Source organism: Sinocyclocheilus rhinocerous, unplaced genomic scaffold, assembly GCF_001515625.1.
Source record: "Sinocyclocheilus rhinocerous isolate Xijiao unplaced genomic scaffold, SAMN03320098_v1.1 scaffold2460, whole genome shotgun sequence".
In the NCBI taxonomy this organism is placed as follows: Eukaryota; Metazoa; Chordata; class Actinopteri; order Cypriniformes; family Cyprinidae; genus Sinocyclocheilus; species Sinocyclocheilus rhinocerous.
Genome location: NW_015645611.1, coordinates 112776 through 136489, shown reverse-complemented (window position 1 = coordinate 136489; position 23714 = coordinate 112776). Strand labels below are relative to the sequence as shown.

Genomic DNA, 23714 nt, shown 5'->3' with positions numbered 1-23714 from the left:
GAGTTCTCTCAGGTTTTATTGTCTCTGAAAATAAAATCTCTTCTGGCATCAAAACTCCAAGACTCTGAGAAAGATTCTTCACAGCAACAGCAGAAGCCACCACAGGACCAGGTGTGTGTGTGCTATTCAGGCTGAGTGGATTGACACACTCTGCTGAAGGATGACAGAGGGAGAATTAGATATTGTCCTTAAGTACTCTTGCACCAAGTTTGTTTGGATGGAGGCCATCCAGTTTAAACAGTTGTCTGTGGCCCCAGAAAAGATTAAAGTTGTCGATGAAATTCACTCCTTTTATATTGCAAGATCGTTGTAGCCATGTGTTCAGCCCAAGCAACCGTGAAAACATGTTACTTCCCCTTGCTGGGAATGGTCCACTGATGAACGACTGAACTTTGAGTTTTCGAAGTGTTTCAAAGAGTTCACTGAAATCCTTTTTAAGGAGTTCTGACTGCTCTTTCCGAATATCATTCTTCCCCACATGGATGATGATTCGATTTGCAGTCTTTTGCTTCATCAGAATGTTCCGGAACTGTTGAGATTCACTAGATTCACAGGACTCACCGGCTGTATGCTGAGGGGGTCCATGATGACGGTCTGCTGAGTGTTCTGCCTGTTTTGGAATTCCAGCAAGTAACTTTGTTTCAAGAACCACAATCCTTTGTAGAAGTTTGCAGCAGTTTATGCAACAAGTAGATTCAACAGGAGGCATTATTCTCTCTCTTCTGTTTGAATGTAGACAGCTGTGAGCTATACAGGCGTTAATACTGAATGTTTAACATTATATTCATTGCATACATATACTTCGTAGTAGACATCCTTAACTCCTTTCTGCTGTCTGTTGTTGGTGTTTCTTTGTTTGAATATGGCGCTTATCACATGTTGTGTGGTATCGGCGTTTGGTATCGGGTCATTTTAACGAGTACGAGTACGAGTACAGGAGACCAGTATCGGGCCGATACCGATACCAGTATCGGTATCAGTGCATCCCTAGTTTTTAGTTTTAGTGTTTGTGCTAAAAATGTGTTGTTTGAGCACTGTGCTGATCTGCTGAAGTAAAAATCTTAGAAAAATCAGAGAAAATTACAGAAAAGGTAGCGAAGCCGGAAGTGCTTATGCTAATAAGCAACTAGTTAGTAGTGAGAATGGGTCCCTAAGCTAAAGTGTTATCACAATACCAATAAAAATGCAAAAATGTTCAATTCTTAATGTTTTAGGATTTGTTCAAATGCAAGAATAGCCCTGTAAAGCACTGCTAGTTTACATCAGGGTTTATAATAGTTAACTAAAACTAAAATGATAAAATAAATAATAATAAATACTTGAATTTAAATAAATGCTAACCGAAATAAAGTATACAAACTTTTTTTTACTAGTTGCTAAGATAGTGTTTTTCATTTTCATTTAGTTTAACTTGATGCACTAAAATAACTAATTCAAAATCTTAATAAATACTGTAATAGTATCTAAATGATACTAAATAACACTGGTTTACGCGTGAGTTTGTGTTTGACTCAGGAGCTCCTGAATGGGTGGAGAAGATCAGCAGCTCGGAGAGAGACATCGGAGGCGATTACATCATGTCCTGTCTGGCCAGCGGGAAACCCAAACCCCACGTGCACTTCCTGAAGAACGGACGAATGGTACCACTGACGTCTGATTTATAATCATTCCTTTTCACACAAATTCAAGCATTTAAAATCAGATCAACTGAAAATAAATCTGAATTTTGGCAGGTGCTTTTATTCAAAGTGACTGTTTTTACATTCAGAGTTTTATACATTCAATCAGTTCATGTTGCTAGCGTCATGCTGTACTCTTTGAGCTACAGGAACGCCACAGTCTCCCTATTTTGATGTCAATAAAAATAGGAAACATTGTCGCAGTCAGTAAAATGCAATAGCAAACTCCTCCACTCCAGCAGTGCATGTAAATAGATGCAGCAGGTCAGCGTAATGAATGAGCGTGTTGTGAGGCGGCCGGACTGCTGGCTGTGTTCCCATCTGGAGCGAGGCCTTCCCATCATGCTTCCGGTTGCATAACAGCCACGACACCAGATGGTGCTGATCCAAACACCTGAAGTGTGTTTGCAGCGTATATCACAGCAAGAGCCACAGAATGCAAATCAAACATGACTTCCAACAGAATAATGATGCCATACAGATGTTAGTGTTTTACAGTGTCTTTAGTCAAAATAAACTTTATATTAACTCTTAACCCTTAAATGCATGAATGTTTCGCCAATCATTATTACATATTCAGGTCTTTAGCGACCCGGACCTATATATCCAGCACGGATGGATCTCTAACTGCTGCAATAGCAAAAAATTATCTTGATATTTTAAGAACAATTACAGAAGAATAAAATAAAGCATATTTTGTTACCTTTTGAAACTTAAAAGTGTACAATTTGAGCAGATTATTTTTACCATCGCTGTCATCGTCAGAGCGTACTTTCACAGTATATTCAACATCTGCCTCACATTCACGATCTCAACCTATTCTCTAAAACTATCATTTTCAATGACTTCATATTCAATATTTTGATCATCAAATGGCAGTGACATTTATATTTCATTGCGTATAGTAATTGCTCTGCAGTAAAGCCATTCAAACCACTTAAATTTTTGCTGATGATATTCGTTTGTTTTATGCCTGCGGTAATTATGAGTGAAACGTCACGTCATCATTGTGTATCAAACAGTGCCACCTTGAGGAAAAATGATGCATTGCACACATTGAGTCATCGGATATGTAAATATAGTTGCGCAGGAAAAAATACTTACACATTTACATACCTCGGGTCTCTAGCGACCCTATACACTTTTTACAAAAAATTAATCAGAAAACAGGCATTCTTTTATATTTTACTATTTTTTTCTTGTTATATTGTTTATAATTAATAGATTGAGGAATACTAAGAAAGTTGATGTCTAACTTAAAAAAATTAAGGAGGGAGAGGGTAGAGAATGATGTCCCGGGTCGCTAAAGACCCGAGGTATGCATTTAAGGGTTAATATGTTTTTTATGATTTGTTTTTATAATTGTTTTTTTTTTTATCACATTAATAAATAATCAAATATATTTATTTATTTATTTGTTTGTTTTTGTTTTTAATTAGAATTTAAATTTATTTGTACGGCATTATTCATTTTGCTTGTATGCCAAATTGTTTTATTTGTTAGTTTATTTTATGATTTTGTAATATTTGTATTATTATGATTTTATTCATATTTATTTTATCTAATGAAATTAATTAAACAAATACATTTTCATATACATATTTGCATTAAATAATTTATTTGTACTTTTTACATTTATATTTATTAATTTTACTTGTATGAATTATATATAAATACATGCACACACACACACACACACACACATATATATATATATATATATATATATGAATAATGTTATTATTTAGTATTTTTTAGGGATTTTTCTCATTGATAGATTTCAGAGGCTCATGATAGTCAGTAGAAATATGATATTGATGATATCTGATGAAAGCAGTCTTGAGTTCTGACGGATGAATCTGTTCTCTTCTTGATTCTATTCCATCAGTACGCCAAGAACCATGAGTTGCATTTCACAGACCTGACATTTGATGATTCAGCGATGTATCAGTGTATTGCTGAGAACCGTCACGGCACAATATATGCCAACGCCGAGCTCAGGGTCTTTGGTGAGTATTCATCGTTTAGTATTAATATTTACTGTAAAATGTGGTTCTGAGCTTCAGGACTCAAAGGGTTGAAGATCTTGAGGAACACTGCTAGTTCTTCCTCTGAATGTGTTGTTTTCTCAGCCGACGCTCCTTCGTTTGAGTGGAAACCCGTGAAACCCAAACTTCTGGGGGCCAAAAACGGGCGCGTGGTGATTGACTGCAAACCCAGAGCAGCGCCGCAGCCGACCATCTCCTGGAGCAAAGGAACCGAACTCCTACACAACTCCAGCAGGTCAGAGGTCACGCAGAGGTCATCTCACGGATCCCTGCTCTCTCCAGAACCATTCATATTCAGTCTGTTATGATTGCAGGATTTTCATATGGCCAGACGGGAGTTTAGAGCTTCTGAACGTCACTAAATCAGACGAAGGAAAATACACATGTTTCGCAGAAAACAACCGAGGCCGAGCGAACAGCTCCGGATCGCTGTCAGTCACCGGTACGACACAGAATCCAAACCCTAACATCAGAACATCCTGATTATTACTGCTGTTATTGTGTTGGCTTGAGAAAGACAATGTACTGTTCACCCTGGCAATCACATAGCAACATTCCAGCAGCAACACACCTAACAACATCCTAACCTTGCAACACACAGAATACCTTAGAAACTGCAAAGTAAAGACCTAACAAAACACCCAAAAGATTCTAGCAACCGCATAGCAACACCCTAGCAACCACCCAGAATATTATACAACACCCTAGCAATGCCCTAACAACCACCTCCTAGCCTAGCAACCACTTAGAATACTTTAGAAACTGTAAACTAACACCCTAACAACCATCCAGAACAACTTAGCAATGCCCTAACAACCACCCAGAACACCATAGTAACCTCATAGCTACCTACTAGCCTAGCAACCACCCAGAAATTTAAAAACTGCAAAGTAACACCATAACAACCATCCACAAGACACCAGCAACTGCATAGCAACACCATAGCAACCACCCAGAACACCCTAGAAACTGCATAACAACACCCTAGCAACCACCCAGAATACTCTACAATACCCTGCAACACCCTAGCAATGCCCTAATGACAATCCAGAACATCCTAGTAGCTGCATTGGAACACCCTAGCCTAGCAACCACCCAGAATACCTTCGAAACTGCAAAGAAAAATCCCCACCAACCACCCAGAACACCCTAGTAACCACATAGCAACCCCATAGCAACTACCTAGCAAACACACAGAATACCCCATCCAGAATAGCCTACCATCGGCAAAACAACACCCCAACAGCCTCTCAGAACACCCTAGCCTAGCAACCACCCAGAATACTTCAGAAACTGTAAAGTAACACCCTCCCTAACAACCACCCAGAACACCCTAGCAACTCCATAGCAACCATCCAGAACACATCTGTTTGTCTGACAGACTGAATGGCCTTAAAACCTCCTAACCTTAATCTTTAAACCTACTGCAAACTTTCTTGCTGGGCTTCCTCTCAAATGAACGTCACAGTTTGTAATCTAGTTGAGTTTGTATTTGTTGGTTAAAGGGTTAGTTCACCCAAAAATGAAAATTAGCCCACAAATTACTCACCCTCAAGTCATCCTAGGTGTATATGACTTTCTTCTTTCAGACGAATCCAGTCGGTGATGCATGCAACACCCGCTGAGTGGCATTAAACAGCTTGAAAGATCAAAGACAATTTTTAATATAACTCCGACTGGATTCGTCTGAAAGAAGAAAGTCATATACACCTAGGATGACTTGAGGGTGAGTAATTTGTGGGCTAATTTTCATTTTTGGGTGAACTAGCCCTTTAAGTGTGATGTGATGGACACACGTCTCACTCCTGCCCTCTGCTGCCACAAACACGCGACTGCACATCAGCAGAAGTGAGAGGCGTTCTCCTGTATTCATGTGTCCTGTAGAAGTGCTGGAATCAGAATCAGCCGTTTGTTGTCTGAGTTTATCGTTGTCTCTCTTCAGACGCCACGAAGATCACTCTGGCCCCGTCCAACTCTGACGTCAGTGTGGGCAAGAGCGCCAGGATGGAGTGCGCCACGTCACATGACCCCACCCTCGACCTCACCTTCATCTGGTCCCTCGACGCACACGTCATCGACTTCGACCGAGACAGAGAGCATTACGAGCACAAAATGGTGAATTCAGTTCCTCATGTTAAATCCTGTTAAATACTGATGACAAACATCTATTGATTATTTTTTTAGTTTTAATGAATCAAGACTCTTCAGTACCATAGTGGATCCCTTAACACAAAAAACGATAACTATGACAACTATAACGATAACTATAATAATAATAATTATAATGATAACTATAAAGATAACCATAATGCTACTTATGATAACTATAGTGCTACTTTTAATGGTATCTATAATAATTATAATATAATAATATAATGATAACTATGATGATAATTTTGATAACTATAATTATAACTATGATGATAATTTTGATAACTATAATTATAACTATAATGATAATTCGAACGATAATTATAATAATAACTATATCGGTAATTATAATGATGACTGTAACAGTAACTGTACTGATAATTATAACAATGCTTACTATAATGTTTATAACTATAACAATGAATATATTGATAACCATGACAATAACTGTAATGATAAATAATGGTAAACCTAACAGTATATATAATGATAACTATAAAGATAAGCATAATGCTACTTTTAATGGTATCTATAACAATTAGTATAATGATAACTATAACAATAATTATAATGATAACTATGAAGATCATTTTGATAACTATAATTATAACTATAATGCTAATTATAATAATAACTATATCGGTAACTATAATGATGACTGTAACAATAACTATACTGATAATTATAACAATGCTTACTATAACAATGACTATATTGATAACTATGACAATAACTGTAACGATAACTAATGGTAAATCTAACAGTATCTATAATGATAACTATAATGATGATAACATGATAACTGTAACAATGATAACTATAATGATGACTGTAAAGATAATGTAACTGTTACAGTCTCTCTAAAGGAAGGCGAAGAAGACGAGGATAATCAACAATGAAAAGTCTTTAATATTATAATCCACAAAAACTCAGGCAAGGAAACAGCTCAGGGTAGTCAAACAATCACCGACAAATGACAGAACAGAAGGAAGACTTTAAGTAGGGCAGCTGACGAGGGGAAAACAGGTGAAGGGAGTTAATAGTGACTAACAAGCAAATTAATCAAAAACCATGGAAAAAAAATAGACAAGTGGACTCAGGGAAATGTGGAGGCAGAAACAGTACCAAAACAGAACATAACCATGACAGTTCGCCCCCCTCCCGGAAGGCGCGTCCTCGCGTCTATCAACAGTCCAACAGAGGAGGGAGGGTGGGGGTTCAGGAGGCGGGCGTGGGGCAGGCAAGGGGCAGGCAATGAAAAAGGAGCATAGTTCATAGGGCCAGGGCGGAGTGGATGGAGGGAAGAGCCAGGGAGGAGCCCGGAGCAGGAGGAGCCAGATGGAAATCCAGAGACCAGCCAGGATTGTGGCCCACGGTGGAGTCGCCAGAGGGAGGAGCTATGGTGGAGTTCGAGCAGGCGACACCAGGGGGCCGACTGACGGCGATAAGTAGGAGTGGAGTGGAGTAGGAGTCCAGGTCGGAGACAAGCAGCCGCAGAGCCAGGGTGACACTGAGGATCCGGAGGGCCAAGGCGGCGCTGAAGGCTCAGGCGACCGAGGCGGAGGCGGGGCTCCGGAAGACCACGGCGGAGCCGGAGCGACAGAGAACAAAGGTGGAGCCGGAGGGAAGGAGGAGCCTGACAGAGCCAGAGAGACGGAGTGACGAGGCGAAGCCAGAGGATTCCCCGAGGCGGCGGATGGTCGATGACTGACCAAGGCGGAGCCAGAGGGACGAGGGAGCCCGGTGGAGCTGGTGGGATAACGGGCCACGGTGGAGACAAGGGAGCTAGGAGCCAAGGCGGAGCCGATGGGTCAAAGGACCGAGGTGGAGACAGGGGATCCTCACGCCTAGGCAGAGTTGGAGAATGGAAGTCCCGAGGCAGATCAGAGCACCCAGATGGTGCTGACTGAGGGTGTGCTGAGGGACTGACAGGCACCAACAGAGATAGAGCTGAGGAACTGGCTGATATTAGAGGAGGCGGGAGAGGGAGGCTGGGTGGAAGCTTAGGAGTAACAGGGAATTTAGGAGATACAGGAGAGCTGGACGGAACCAGCAGGGGCTCTGGAGACAATGGGGAGGTGGGCGGGACCAACGGGAAAGGGAGAAGCCAGAATTCCTCCTCACACAAATAGCTCAATAGTTCAGAGTCCAGTAACAGCTCACCCTCAGTAGTGGGCGTGTGGGCGGGGTTATTCTCCATTCCCTCAATCTCCACAATTATTCCCACGATGCACGGTGTTGCCGGCTCATGCACCTGGTCAGTCGCGCTCTCGAGCCCTAGCTCCGGGGCGATGATTGGCTCTGTCGCTTTAAATGGCGTTGGCTCTTTAATCGCGGCCGGCTCTGGCTCTGTGGCTGCGGTGGGCTCTGGCGAACGTTCCATGCAGCGTGATGGTGATGGCTGGCTGGACTCTGGCTCGGGAGTGGGGCTGGAGTTGTCCTCGGTGGGGCAGACGGAGAAAAATAGTCCATTATTCTCCAGCAGCCACTCCACACAAGTGGCGAAATTCTCCTTTGGACCGTCCGCTGGTAGGCGTGCCTTACACCGCTCGCTCAGGCTGGTGATGTAGAATATGCAGAGCGAGCGATCCAGGAAGTGTGTAAGGTATGCCAGATCTACAAAGTCCCTGGTATGGTCCTGGGGGCGCGAGTGAAATTAGACACTTGGGGGGCGCATGTCCTAAAAGGTTGAAAACCCCTGATGTAGAAAACACAGAGCGAGCGGTCCAGGAAGTGAGTAAGGCACGCCAGGTCGATAAAGTCCCTGGTGTGGTCTTCCAGCGAACGGTCCTGCTGCTCCAGGCAAAGCAGCTGGACTGCGGGCAGGTCCATAGAGGGAGAGGGATGAAAGAAACAAAACAAACAGAAAGAAAAACGCTGCTAAAAATTTACTCAAAATGAGGGCCGGTGATTTTGTTACAGTCTCTCTAAAGGAAGGCGAAGAAGACGAGGATAATCCACAACGAAAAGTCTTTAATATTATAATCCACAAAAACTCAGGCAAGGAAACAGCTCAGGGTAGTCATAACATCAAACAATCACTGACAAACGACAGAACAGAAGGAAGACTTTAAGTAGGGCAGCTGACGAGGGGAAAACGGGTGAAGGGAGTTAACTAATAATGACTAACGAGCAAATTAATCAAAAACCATGGAAACTAATAGACAAGGGGACTCAGGGAAATGTGGAGGCAGAAACAGAACCAAAACAGAACATAACCATGACAGTAACGAACAATCACTATATTGCAAACTATAAGAATAACAGTAATGATAAATGTAACGATAACTATAACGATAATTATGAGAATTGCAACGATAACCATAATGTTAAATATTATGTTAATTATGAGAACTGTAATGATAACTATCACGTTAACTGCACCAATAACTATACTGACATTTTGACTTTGAAAGTGAGTCTTTATCGTCATAATCGTGGTGTGGATGCCGCTATTGTCCCAACTGTATGGTTTTAGTTATTGTTCTTGGTGTGAACAGGTGTCTTGTGTATATAGCAAACATGAATTAAACGTATTAACTGAAATGATTGTTGCTCAGGATGTTAATCAAGACGGTCAGGCTGGGATGTCCAGCTCAGAGCTGTTGATCAGTAACACCCAGCTGAGACACGCGGGACATTACAGCTGTACGGCGCAGACGCCGGTGGACAACATCACGGCCTCCGCAGAGCTGGTGGTCAGAGGTCAGACTGAGACTCATGGGATCATTCTCCATTTTATCTTCAATAAACCTGAGCGGGACGTCACAGCTGTTTTCTGATGTTGATCACCATCTCCCGTGTCTCCTCATTCTCAGGTCCCCCAGGTCCTCCCGGTGGTGTGCGTGTGGACGAGGTGATGACCAGCAGCGTGAGGGTGACCTGGAGTCACGGGACGGATAACTTGAGTCCCATCTCCAAATACAGTGTCCAGTACAGAGACGTGCGAGAGCAGCAGGACTGGAGAGACGCCTCCACCTGTGAGTACATCACCACACTTCTCTATAGTGATGATACATATGTGTGCGTGTATAATTCATATATTAATATACTTTTCTGCACATTTAAGATGACTATTTAATTTCTTAATCATCTGTTAATAAAGTTTGACTTGACTATTTGAATCCATTAAAAGCAGTAGTTTGGATGTTAACCAGCCGCAGTGAGTTTGTGCTGTAATCCAGTGATTCTGTGTGTCTTCAGCTCCAGTGAATGTGGAGGGAAATGCAGAAATGGCCTCCGTGATCAATCTGACGCCCTGGATGGAGTATGAGTTCAGGGTCATCGCCACCAACACGCTGGGCACCGGACCCCCGAGTGACCCCTCGCCCAAAATCACCACCAGAGAAGCCAGTGAGCTCCTTTTGTCCTCATCTGAGGAAACAATCACCTGCGGTTTATTGTCATTAGTGTGTTTGTTTAACCCAGCTACTGCATTTAGCCCGTTTTGACCTGGAAGCAGAGCACAACAATTTCAAGGTTTTAGTACAGGAAGCAAACTTTAGAAATGAGTAAAGACTATAAAAAAAATATATATCATTTGATTTCACTCTGCTGCCACCTATTGATGAACCATTGCAGCGTCTACCATTATCGCTGCGCCATTATCCGTCTTTTTAATGATAAAAGTGAAAGTTTATACAAGTGAAAGAAATATATTTTGTTTGAAAACATTCCAGACTAATATTGATGTTGTTTTGTTAGAAAATGTAGGTTTCGTAAATCTGGACTATTTTTGAGCAGTTATGAGTTATAAGTAAAAAAAAAAAAAAAAAGTAATTAAATTCTGTTAATTCCAATGGAGTTAATGCTGGTCATTTTCAGTATGTTCTTATAAGTTTCATATAATGATATATTCAAATAAAATGTATCATCAATACTGAAATGCATCACAGTAGTTTTGCTGTAGTTCATGTATAATATGAAATTTCAAAGAATTTCTCATTTTTAATTAGTAAAAAGGGGGGCAAATGTAGTAAAAACATGGTAATAACAGTAAAATTTAAAACATTTACAGGTTCACTCATTAATATATGCATTCATTCATCAGATATTATGCCGTTTTAGTTGAAAATGATCAGAAACTCACGTTACGTTGCTTTAATAAGCTTACGTTCCACCAGGTCCATGCATTAGTATGTTTAAGTCAATCCTCACTAGTACTATTGTTGATAGTGATCTGATTAAACCACTAACACTAAGTATTAAACATCAGTGTGTTAGTCCTCCAGCAGCATTCTGGGAAACCACCCACAACATACAGTAACACCACTGGAATCATCTAGAACATCATAGTAACTAGTAATTGCATAGCAATGCCCTAGCAACCAATATTACTGTAACGTCTGTCATTATTTAGTGCTGGACACTCTCTCACTCTCTCTCACTCTCTTCTATGACATGTCTGCTTTCAGACTAGTGAAAAACGATCTAAAATACACAATTATGTGTTTATTTTATGACACTTTATCTGTTTGCGTCTGTAGGTTTTAATTCCAACCCATATCTATAAAAGTTTGTTTCTCCACTTCAGCGGCACTTACACACACCGAAACTTAGAGTTTTATTCCTCTCTATATTCTGAAGGTTTTTACTGAGGGGTTTCTTCATATTTCATTCACACTGATTTATACAACATTTTATTCCTTAAACATGGTGAAAATGCATATATTTAAAGGTCGTGAGTTTGTTTCTCCTCTTCAGCAGTACTAACATACACCAAAACTTAGAATTATCTAAAGAATTTTGAACCAATGTTCATGTTTCTGCTCTGGAAATGTATGCAAACTAGTGCACATGATATAATGATAATGCATCATTTGTATATTTAAACATAACATTTCAGAAAACTTGTAATGCAAAATGTATTATTTGAATGCATTGTGATTAATCAGCTGGGGAAGTATGGTGATTTATATTAGTTTAAGTGTTTACTCTATTCACCTGTGCTGTCTTGCTGTGGTTCGCGTCTCCAGCCGGTCCAGCCACAGTACTACTACGGCAGTAATTTTGGCTACATCATCGCATTCAAGCCTCATAACGACCCCGAGTGGATGAGGGTGACAGTGACCGATCCTCAGGCCCAAAAGTACATCCACAAAGACTCGAAAATCCCCCCGTCCACCAGGTTTGAGGTGAAGATGAAGGCCTTTAACAGTCAGGGTGAAGGGCCGTTCAGCGTCAGCGCCTTCATCTACTCTGCTCAGGATGGTGGGTGATGCACGGCTGCAGATTTACAGAATTAAACCATGTGAACTAGCGACATTACTGACGTGTGTTTCCATCTCAGTTCCTGCGGAAGCTCCCACCATCATCGAGGCGAGGACGCTGTCAGCCACAGAAGCCGTCGTGTCCTGGGTGCCTCTACAGCTGCAGACGGTTGAAGGATACCAGGTACCAAAGCGCTAGTTCACCATTAACCCCAGAATGAACCAATCACATCAGAGTATCCTATCACACATCTCAAGTTCACTTCCTGATATCTAAAGTTGTTCATTTACCAGCTGGGTTATTATCATTAAATAAAACTGAAACTATAAAAAAAACATTACTTCTCATTACTTGCAATACAATGTTAACTTTAGTAAATTACAATATAAAAAAACAAATATATAAATTAATAAAAAAAATTCACCTAGTTGCCAAGGCAACTGTTCTCGTTTAATTTGAAGTAAACTAAAATAACTAAACTAAAACTGAACTAAAATAACTAAAACTAAAACTCAAATAAAAATGAAGAAAAAAATTATACTGATTTTAAAAAAAGAAGAAACACTTGAAATATTAGAAATATGTACTTGCCAAGATGTACTTGTATGTACTAAAATAACAAAGTAAACTAAGACTAATAAATAAAAAATAATAAAAACTATACAGACAGTTAAATAAAATGTAAATTAATTAAAAATATATAAAACAACAAAATTACTAAAATCTCAACTAAAATTAAAATGTAAAATGTAAAAATAAAGCCTAATTTAAAATATGAATAAAAACTATGATAGTGTGTTAATTTCTGGCCTGGTGCGGGTGTTCTCTCTCAGGTCCGGTACTGGAGGGAGTCGGTGGAGAACGAGGCATCTGCACAACGTGTTCTGGTTCCCAGTCGAGAAAACCACACACGTCTGGACAACATGAAGCCCAACTCACATTACCTCATCGAGGTACGGGCGTATAACGGCGCCGGCTACGGACCCGCCAGCCAGCGCCACAAAATCTACACCAAGAAAGCACGTAAGTCTCATAGGAGTCCAAACACATTTTTAGGACACATTTTTACTGTGTGAGGGAAAAAAAGAGTAAACGTGATGTTAAAAATAAATAATTGGCATTTATGTTACTGTTTCTGATCTGATTGTATTGTTTTTCTCAGCTCCTAGTCGGCCTCCTAAAATCATCGGCACAAAGATGAACTACAGCGGCACGACGATCAACATCGCCTGGGAGCAGGTGGAGCCGCTGACCAACGAGTCGACAGTGGAGGGATATAAGGTCAGAAAAACACAGTAAACGAGGTGTTTAAACTAATCGAGCTGCTCTTGATGCTTCCTTTACCTGCTGCTCAGTGTCTCTGAATGTGTTTCAGTGTGTTTGTCTTACTGGATTCATGGAGCTACGATTTATCATGCATACAAATCGGCCATGTCCACACATACATGGGTATTTTTAAAAATGAAGGAGTTTTTCCTTCTTCCGTTTTTTAAAAAATCTCCGTCCACATGAAAACGCAAACGCATGCTGTGAAGCACTGTCAAGAGCATGCTAAACCAACAGGTGGCGATATAATCTCAACCGTAAAGCCATGTTGGCCAATCAGAAGCCTGAAAAAGTCTCCAGTAGGCGGAGATAACAGCGCAGGCTCCGACGTCACAAGCCAAAAACTCCGGTTTCGCTGTCTACACGATAACACTGAAACCGGAGTTTTTGAAAATCTTCACCCTGGCAGGCATTTTCAAAAATGTTTGGTTTCAGTGACCTGGTGCTGCGTTTGCGTGTGGACGAACAGCCTAACCGCGTAGAAAAAGCTGTGTTTTTAAAAATAACCGCGTTCGTGTGGACAGGGCCTTGAGGTGCGACTCAAAGACTGCAAAAATATGTGGTTTTGGATGGGTTTTCTGTCTCTCTGTCTCCCTCTGCTGCTGCATGTGTGAAGCTCAAGCCACTGATGAGCTTAAGGATGCTTAATTAGTGCTGGCAGCTGATCCACAGCAATGAGAGACCATAAAAATCATCTGTATGTGTGAGTGATGATTGAATGAGTGTTTGAGTCAATGAGAATGTGTGTTTGAAAGAAGGAAAAGACAGAAGAAATACATTTCTATTCTTTTAGGCTTTTCGGAATATATAATGTCAAAAATCCATGTTTAACAGTCCCTTTATAACTCTGTGATAATATTACAGGCCAAATCAAAACTGAAAACTGATTTATGGAGCAGATTTCAGGTTACTCAAGGGGCTGAATTTGGACAGAATGCTCTAAGACCCTTATAAATACAACAGTGTTTCTGATATAATCTGCTGCTAGTGTAGCCATCCGTGCGGGTTCACATTGGAAAGTCCGGTTTTGAAACACCTTGTTCATTTACCAGCGCAGACTTGATCCAGACGCTCATTTGTCCTCCTTTTAAGATCACTGTTTTATACTTTATACAATAAATTTAAAAAAATGTTAATGTTATGTTCAAGTTAATATTAAGTGACGGACATTTTAGATACAATATTGTCACTGTGGATTGCTTTGCTCTATTTCACCAATCATTGCAGCACTGATCAACAGGGTGGTGTTTCATTCCTGAATGATTCAGTGTTCATGAACAAATTTAAATGAGTCAGTGATTCAATAAGCCATTCTTAGAGACAGTTGCTAAATTTTGAAATTCACATTGTTTGTTTATTGTTTATTTATTTATAAGGACAACACACATTAATCAAGATTTCTGTAAATGTGTTGCACATAACACATAACACTGGCCAGTGTTAGCCAGTCGGCTAATCTTCAACTGCAGTCCTTTGGGAAGATGTTTCAAAACCCTTTAAAATATAAAGAACAATAAACAAAAAGCATCATGACAACAGTACTAACACTATAACAACAATCAACATTTTCACACAATCAGCCATGCAAACACACAGACAACACACAACCTTCAAAAGGTATATGCAAGCGTGCTGAAAAAACATTAACCATACATGAAGCACAAAAGACTCCATTATGGATTAATAAAATAACTCATACCTAGATTGTAGGCTAAAAAAACATACCAGACCAGACAATTAGTAAAATATTAATCAAATAATCCAAAACATACATTTAGCTGCCTGACAGCGAACAAAGGTCATGGAACATGTTAACAGCGGATTAAATAATATCAACATTAATAGTAAAACAAGCAGTAAGATTTAAAAATTAAAAATGATCACATGTCTGTTTTTTTTTTAAAAGCCAGGTTTTAAGACTTTGTCTGAATGAATGATATATGGTACAATTTCTTAATTCAGTTGGAAATCCTCTTTCAGTAGATCCTTTTTCTTTTTCTGCTTAATAAAAATACTAAGTGGTGGAGGAGCTTTTCCATTTACAATCTTGAACATCAGACAGGCATCAGTGTATTTTGTTACATTTTCCCAACTAAGAATATCATATTTGCCCAGAATATTGCAGTGATGGTAAGTATTGGGTTATTTATCTAATACTTTATATGCCTGCTTATACAGAGAGAAAATAGGCTTTAGTGTTGTTCCTTTAGCTTGAGACCAAGTTGTCATACAGTATCTTAAGTGAGGAATAATCATTTAATTTATATATAATTTTGCTGCTGTAGTTCTTAGGCAGTTTCTTATATACTGTAACGGGGTGAACGAGACATGAGACATGCAGATCCAAATGCAAAGCTTTATTCAGAGACATGATATGAAACAGGCAGGGTCAAACAATGGCAAACAGGTATATTGAGGTCAAGACGAAAGAGTAATCCATATACTGGCGTGGGTCAAACAACGGCAAACGTAATCCAGAGGATGAGGCAAACGGGTAATTCATAAATCATGCAATAATTCAGGCAGGAGCGAACAGAGTCTGAAACGGCAAGACAAAGAGATAATCCAAGGCAGGCGATAATTCCAGGACAGGTAGCTGACAGACAGGAAGAGATAAACAGACTGGAATCAAGACACGGGTATACCAAGACTAAACTAGATTCTGAAAACTAGGACAGGGAACTGGCTCCGTAAAGTGCTACCACTTAGAGAGCGATAAACGCAAACAATACTCGGCAGTTTGAGAAGGATCTGAGTGGGTGTAATATAGTGTGTGTGTGATTGACTGCAGGTGAGTCCAATCAGTGAAATGTAACATGGGAAATGTAGTCCAGGGTGACGTGTAACAGTCTGTGTGGTGTGAAAGTCAATATAATGAAAGGGCGACCTCTGGTGGCAATCGGACGGAAGGCCACGGACCGGATTCGTGACATATACCTAAAATTAGCAAGATTATATTTAGTTATTTGCAATACTTTCTTCACTTGTTTTTTGAAGGAGAGAGTGGAATCGAGGATAATACCAAGATATTTAACATAAGAGACTACCTGAATGACCTTTCCAGACACATACATTGTAGGATCTCAGTCAGTTACAGAGTGCATCTTTGTGAAAAACATACAAACTGTCTTCTTTACATTTAAGAACCAGATGTGAATCATTAAGCCATTTGTTTACATTTATCATTATTGCACTAAGTTTAGAAGCTGCTTGTTCTTTGGTTTTGCATGGACATAAATTACTGTATCATCTGCGTACATCTGAACATCACACCCTGTACATACAGAGGGTAAATCATTTATATATAAGCTGAAAAGCAGATGCCCCAGGATGGATCCCTGAGGCACACCCATTTTATTGAACAGAAAGGGTGAAGTTTTACTACCCACCCTAACACACTGAACTCTACCCGTAAGATAAGACTTCATCCAATTTAGCACATTAGGGGGAAAATTAAAATTAGCTAGTTTACAAACGAGTATTTGATGATCAACAGTATTGAATGCCTTCTTTAAATCCAAGAATATGGCCCCAACAACACCTCCTTTGTCCATTTTTAACTTGATAGTTTCTAAAAGAAAGCAATTTACTGTCGAAATCCAAATTGCATTGGGTGCAGTGTGTAAGGGCTACTATTAAGATGAGTTAACAACTGTTCAGCAACGCATTTCTCAATGCATTACTCGCCTCAGTCGGGTCCCCTGATTTATAAACCGGAACAATAATGGCTGACTTCCAGTCCTACGGAAACTTCCCTTCTTTAATAGAGGCATTAATTAACTTTGTTATTTGTCCAGTAAATAAATCTGCATGCCTTTTAAGAAAGATAGAATCTAATCCAAATATATCTTTAGACTTGGAGGTTTTAAGAGAGTTCAGAAATGTATTAACTTTAGATTCGGAAACCTCCATTAGAGACAGGGCAGGTTGAGAGATGTCTATCTTTGGTGTAACCGAAATTCCAGTATAATTAATGGGCACTGTCATCTTTACAGAATTCACAAAATAAGAATTAAGAAGGGTTGCTGTTTATATTCTATTAGTATACTACTCTTACTATTTTTAGCATATCTTTTTATGGCAGAAATAGCACTGAAGGAATCTTTTGAATTATTATTTTCAATAATTTACATCAAAGACACCGTGTGATTTGTCACCACCAACTGGCTTTTATAGATTAATTTTTGAAGTATCATTTCATATTCCTATATTCAGTATTTTTTATATTTAAAACATGGATCTCCTAACATTATTCATGCAGTTGTAATTGCAGTGTAAATGCATTCATGGCATCTCTGAGCTGCATTAAACAGACTGTATAAATCCACCTAAAAGCCACTTGTGCAGTGCAAAGGTGGATGTTGTTGATATCAATTTTGTTTGATTGGTTTTAGCCCTGTAGTGTCTTATATTCAAACTGCATTTATTGAGTAAATGTAAGAATTTACAAGAAAGATTACACATCATTTCTAAGATTCCCCTGGAAATCAGTTTAAGGTGGTAAATATCGCTCCTTAATGGAAAGTTCATTTCTGTCACTGGTTTAGGATTTTTTTTTTTATTATCCTGGATTCACTGAATCCTGTGCAAATTGTGTAAATCTTGTGGTTTCTGTCAGCGCTTGATGTTGTGCTGTTCTCACTCAGGTCCTGTACAGGCAGGAGGGGCAGCCCAACGGCGTGCTGTACACCACAGCGAAGCAGTTCATCGATCTGCCCATGAAGAAGGGCGATTATTTGGTGGAGGTGCGCGCACACAGTGAGGGAGGAGACGGAGCCGTCGCACAAGTGCGCATTGCAGGTAAAACCACATTTACATTAGTGCATAAGGACATTACAGTCCATTTAGGAGATTTTGGAGATGCTTTTATACAAAGGTCACTTACAAATAAGGAAACTTGTCATTATATTTCTATGCATTTACGCATTTGGCAAATTATTTTATCCAAAGCAAATCACACTGTATTCAAGATAAGCATTCAATCAGTGCAAATGCTGTTCACATGAAGCAGATGAGTGATGAACTCATGAACTGAATGACCAGCAGATGGAGCCGTTAATCAGAAAACACACAGATGATTTAGTGTGAATGAACATAATCCTGATCAGACTCAGACTCCGACTCAGTTTTATTCCTGATAATCAGGATAATAATCGTTATTGAAGATAAAATACAAGTAACCATGTGATCATGCATAATGAAGATACCAAAAAAAGTAGTTGATAGTTTGTAATGCAACTCCATCAAACTGAGAATCACAAGAGTATCATAATAATTACATGTTGATTAGATTGGAGGTTCAATTCTGAATGAACATAATCCTGATGGAACATAAATACATAAGATAGCAAAAAAGTAGATGAGAGTTTAATTCAAAGTAATGAAACCCAATCAAACTGAGAAACATGACTATCATCATATTTACATTTAGATTAGATTAGATGTTATTGTCCTTTTTGTATTTTTCTTAGTAGTGATACACAAATAACATATAAACAATGACATGGCAATAAAAAATAGAAATAAAGTTAATAAAATATAGCTAAATTTAGAAAAGAAATTAAAACAGACTTCCAAACACAATATTCTACTAGACAAATTTATAGTTATTAATTTTGCAGATGCTTCAAAGTAACCTACAAACGAGGCAAATCATAAGCAGTTTGATGTGATATTTAGGGGTCAAGCTACTCTTGTACTCATTAGTTTTCTTATTATTTCTGCTATTGAGTCCCTATGGAGCCAATAGAACCGCTTGCAGGAAAGTTATGAAATTTGGCACACGGATAGAGGACCGCCTCAACATTAACCACAACAAATTTGGAGTCTCTAACTCAAACGCTGTAGCGCCACCAACAGCTCAAAGTTGCACTCATGTTTATGCTAATAACTTCTGAACGGTAAGGGCTAAACACTCTTCTTTTTCTAACTCATCCTAGACAGTTCATCTGATTTTTCACCAAAATTGGCTCAGATTGTCTTGAGACCGTGCTGGAAATGAGTTATTAAAAGATTTTCCACAGACCCATCTTGTATAGCGCGCATCAACATTTTTGGCTAAGAACGCAAAATGGATGTGAGGCTATATCTCAGCAACACTTTATCATATTCAGACCAAACTTGGTCAAGAGATATGAATAATTGACATTTTTACCTATAACTTCTGAACAGTTTAGCCAAAATTAATAAGTTTGGTCTCTTTTGATTAAGAGCAATGGCAAAAACACACAAGTCAAGTCACCTTCATAGTGCTTTATACAAAGACAATAGTACATCATCCAGCTTAATTCAGTTCAAGTTTTGTTCTCAGCTAACGGTCTCAGTCAGTGCGGTCATATCGATAAATTACAGAAAGTTAAGTGTCTTTCAGATCCAAACTAAGCAAGCCAAAAAGCAAGGAACACAATAAAAAATGACTAAAATGAAAGTGAAATATATTACTAAAGCCACTAAAAGTGTGTCAGTGAGTAAAATAAGAGAGTTTTGTGATGTTTGTGTGTGTGTGTTTGTGCAGGTGCAGCCGTTCTGGCATCTCCATCTCTTGGCTTCTTCTGGCTTCTCCTCACAGTTCTGTTGAGTTTGATTCTCTGAATGTAGTTTCATCCTAATTCAATGAAGCTAAACTCTCACAGGATGAAACCCACCAATATTCAGAGTCCACACGGCTCTGGAGAACAAAAGACTGGAGATTCAGGACAGAGCGTGTGTTTAATGTCTGAACGGTTCAATATGCCTTACAACATCTCACACTCTGATCTCTTAATGAGCGCTGATTGGTCCAGACGGAGCGGAAACAGGAAGTGCTGCTGTTAGACTTCCTGTGTGTTTTGGTGACAGATCAGTGTCTCACGTTTGTCTTTATGTCATTGTCAGATCAGTGGCTTTCTCTTATTTCTGTGGACAGATACAGTCAAAGCAAACCAACAATTCACATTCAACTCCATTCACTTTTAGAGGATTATTATATATGCAATAATTTATAAGATATTCATCTATTCAAGATTTTTAGATTTAGATTTTCTTTTAAATTAGGATATAATTTTAAAATCTGTCTTGGGTTCAGGTGAGGAACATCAGCGGCTGAATGAAAATGGACGTTTGTGTTTGAGTTTGTGTTCGTTTACGAGCTTCAGTCTCAGAAATGTTATGAAATATGATCAGCTGAGGTAGACGAACAAATACTGCAAATGCATTTGTGTTTTAGAGAAGCAACAGTGTGATTTAATGTGATTTCACACTGAACACCTCCTAGTGAACACCAGTGCTGGGTAGTAACTGATTACATGTAACCTGGATTATGTAATCAGATTCCAAAAATGCAGTACTTCGAAATCAAATTATATTACATTGTAAAATGCTCGTAATCAGATTACAGTTACATTTTTATGGATTACATGATTACAAATTATTCACACAATGGCATTAAAGTATTTATAGTTTAGTTATTCTCATGTACGAGATCAATAATTACACAAGTTACTAAACACTGCCGATGTATAGCTGACAGAAATATTTCAAGCCTGGAAGACTTTGTCCTTGTCATTGCTGTTTTCACGTTTATTCATTTTTAACCTCTCTGACCTAAAATATTTACTTAAAGTCCCCCTGAGATTTACAGTTAATATTTCAAATAATTTAACAACATATTTGCATGTTCTCTGATGTCAGTTAATGGTCATATATTTTATTTATTTTCCCCATTTAAATCTATAAACAAGTTAGGTCAAAAGTAATCTAAAAGTAATGCAAAAGTAGTCCGAATACATTGCCTGAAATGAGTAATCTAGATTACATTACTGACTACAGTTTTCATCATGTAATTTGTAATCAGTAACAGACTACAGTTTGTAAGTAATCTAGCCAGCACTGGTGAACACAGATTCATTGAGTTATAATGCATCAGATTCAGTTACCTGGTAAAAGTTTCATAAATATTAATTACGTTCATTAATAACCACATAACAAAAGCAGAATCATGATCGCACTGATTCTTGAGCACAAAACCTCTTTTGTTTTGACTGTATCATTCAGATCTGTGTGCCATTGGCAGGTGATTTGTGATGAATGTCATTTAACGTTGTTTTATTTTCATAACATTTGCTACAGTCGCTAACTTTAAATGATGATTGAACATTTCAGTCTGTTTATATTCACACAGTTTCATCTATTGGTGCAAAAATCATTTCTGTCAGTTTCATACTGGAGTGTTTGCTCAAATATATGAGTTTATAGTCTGTTAACTCATGCGTCTGTATGTCACGTGCTCCTTTATAAACAGATAATATGATTTGCCATTCATCTGGTGATCTGGATATTTTGTTTTATTGATCAGGATTTGAAGGTTTGACTCGTCTTTGAGAAACTCCGTCTTAAACATCATCAGGATCAGATTGTTTGTAATGAAGCGGAGCAGTGAATTCATGTGATTTCATGTGTTTGAGCTGAAGTTTCTCCTCATTTAATCCTCCACTAAGTGCTTTTGCTCCTGATGTTCGTCTGCGTGAGAGAGTTTTGCCAAATGCATGGATGCCTTGAGCTTTAGCGGCCTGCAGTTATTCAGAGGCCAGATGCATGATGGGATTGAATGGACTGATCGTCATACTCACTGGTTCAGTTCAACGACAGGTCAGCCTCTTTAACTAGATTGTGTAGATAAAGACTAACCTGTCAGTTATTACCTGCTTCATTCAACTCAGTCTTCAATTAAACTTTATAGAGACCAAACAAACATGTCTGCTGTGTGTTTCTCGCTTCAGTCTTACCTTCACATCCTCTTCCTTATCATCTTTATGTTTCCAGCATTCGGTCTAGATTAAACATTTTCAAACATTTCGCATTAGTAACCCAACCTGGAGTAAAAGTGTATGCGATGAATAACAGAGCAAAATGGGTCTCACTCGTACATGATTTTCCAAATAAAACTACAAAGAGGCTTACTGTCTCATCTATGTGAAAGAGAGTGAGATTAAATATATTTGCTGAAATATGGACGTCACTATTGAAAACATTTAATGAACAATTTGTGTGTAGAAGTTAAGAAATGAACGTTTGATCTGCTGTAGAAGCTACAAAATACTATAGAAATTAAGTTTCAATATCCATTTCATTCAAAGTCAAAGCAAAAGCTAAAACTACAAAAACTACAGTCAGATGTGAAGATTCCAGCAGGAGGAATCAGCACATTGTTGTTTACAAAATGAATCAAAAGTGCCTCTCAACAATTATCAACAATAATGCTGTGGTCAATAAAACAAAATGCTTTTAAATTAATATGAACAAATGTTGGAAAATTCCTGTGACATATCTGTAATATATTTTGATAGGAGGCGGAATTAGGGGAGAGGATTGACAGACACACGCTCTGCATGCTCACTTGTTTACTGAGTGCTCAAACACATATGGAGAACTCACATACATACAGATGGGGCGTGGCTTAACATACCAGACAGTCAGCACATTACACTCCTTCCCCTTTAGTCAAGTCAAGTCACCTTTATTTATATAGCGCTTTTAACAATACAGATTGTGTCAAAGCAACTGTACAGCATTAATTAGGAAAATAGTGTGTCAATAATGCAAAGTGACAATAGTAAACACTCAATTTTCAGTTAAAGGCAGTTCATCATTGAATTCAGTGATGTCATCATCAGTTCAGTTTAAATAGTATCTTTGCAATCACTTGCAATCAAGTCAACAATATCGCTGGAAATGAAGTGTCCCCAACTAAGCAAGCCAGAGGCGACAGCGGCAAGGAACCAAAACTCCATCGGTGACAGAATGGAGAAAAAAACTTGGGAGAAACCAGGCTCAGTCGGGGAGCAGTTCAATTAAAGGGCTGCAGCAAAGTCACATTGTGCAGAAGACTCATCTGGTTCCTGTGGTCTTGTCCCGGTGGTCGTCTGAGACAAGGTCATTACAGGGGATCTGTATCTGGGGCTCATCTAGTTGTCCTGATCTCCGCTGACATTCAGGGCTGTAGAGGTCATCTCTATGTGCTGATCCACTATCTGGGATTTGAATATTAGAAATGTGTTAGTGTGTTATGTGTAAGCCAGGTTAAAGAGATGGGTCTTTAATCTAGATTTAAACTGCAAGAGTGTGTCTGCCTCCCGAACAATGTTAGGTAGGTTATTCCAGAGTTTGGGCGCTAAATAGGAAAAGGATCTGCCGCCCGCAGTTGATTTTGATATTCTAGGTATTATCAAATGGCCAGAGTTTCGCCGGGCCGCAAAGAAATATAGAGCTGAGTATCATCAGCATAACAGTGAAAGCTAACACCGTGTTTCCTGATGATATCTCC

At 38.9% G+C, this 23714-nt stretch overlaps 1 protein-coding gene across 1 annotated transcript in view; it reads left to right on the top strand.

Annotated features, from left to right (window-relative positions):
• Positions 1 to 20706, top strand: part of LOC107706851 (contactin-1a-like) — an 87982-nt gene extending 67276 nt beyond the window's left edge. Inside the window, exons 10-23 of the mRNA XM_016510688.1 lie at positions 1516 to 1640; positions 3568 to 3688; positions 3812 to 3962; positions 4042 to 4169; positions 5670 to 5842; positions 9439 to 9583; positions 9697 to 9858; positions 10082 to 10287; positions 11854 to 12088; positions 12168 to 12271; positions 12922 to 13111; positions 13251 to 13369; positions 18061 to 18214; positions 19929 to 20706. Coding sequence (XP_016366174.1) covers positions 1516 to 1640; positions 3568 to 3688; positions 3812 to 3962; positions 4042 to 4169; positions 5670 to 5842; positions 9439 to 9583; positions 9697 to 9858; positions 10082 to 10287; positions 11854 to 12088; positions 12168 to 12271; positions 12922 to 13111; positions 13251 to 13369; positions 18061 to 18214; positions 19929 to 20005 — 2090 coding nt within the window. The 3' untranslated portion in view covers positions 20006 to 20706. The remainder of the gene's footprint in view (positions 1 to 1515; positions 1641 to 3567; positions 3689 to 3811; positions 3963 to 4041; positions 4170 to 5669; positions 5843 to 9438; positions 9584 to 9696; positions 9859 to 10081; positions 10288 to 11853; positions 12089 to 12167; positions 12272 to 12921; positions 13112 to 13250; positions 13370 to 18060; positions 18215 to 19928) is intronic.
• Positions 20707 to 23714: the final 3008 nt, after the last annotated feature.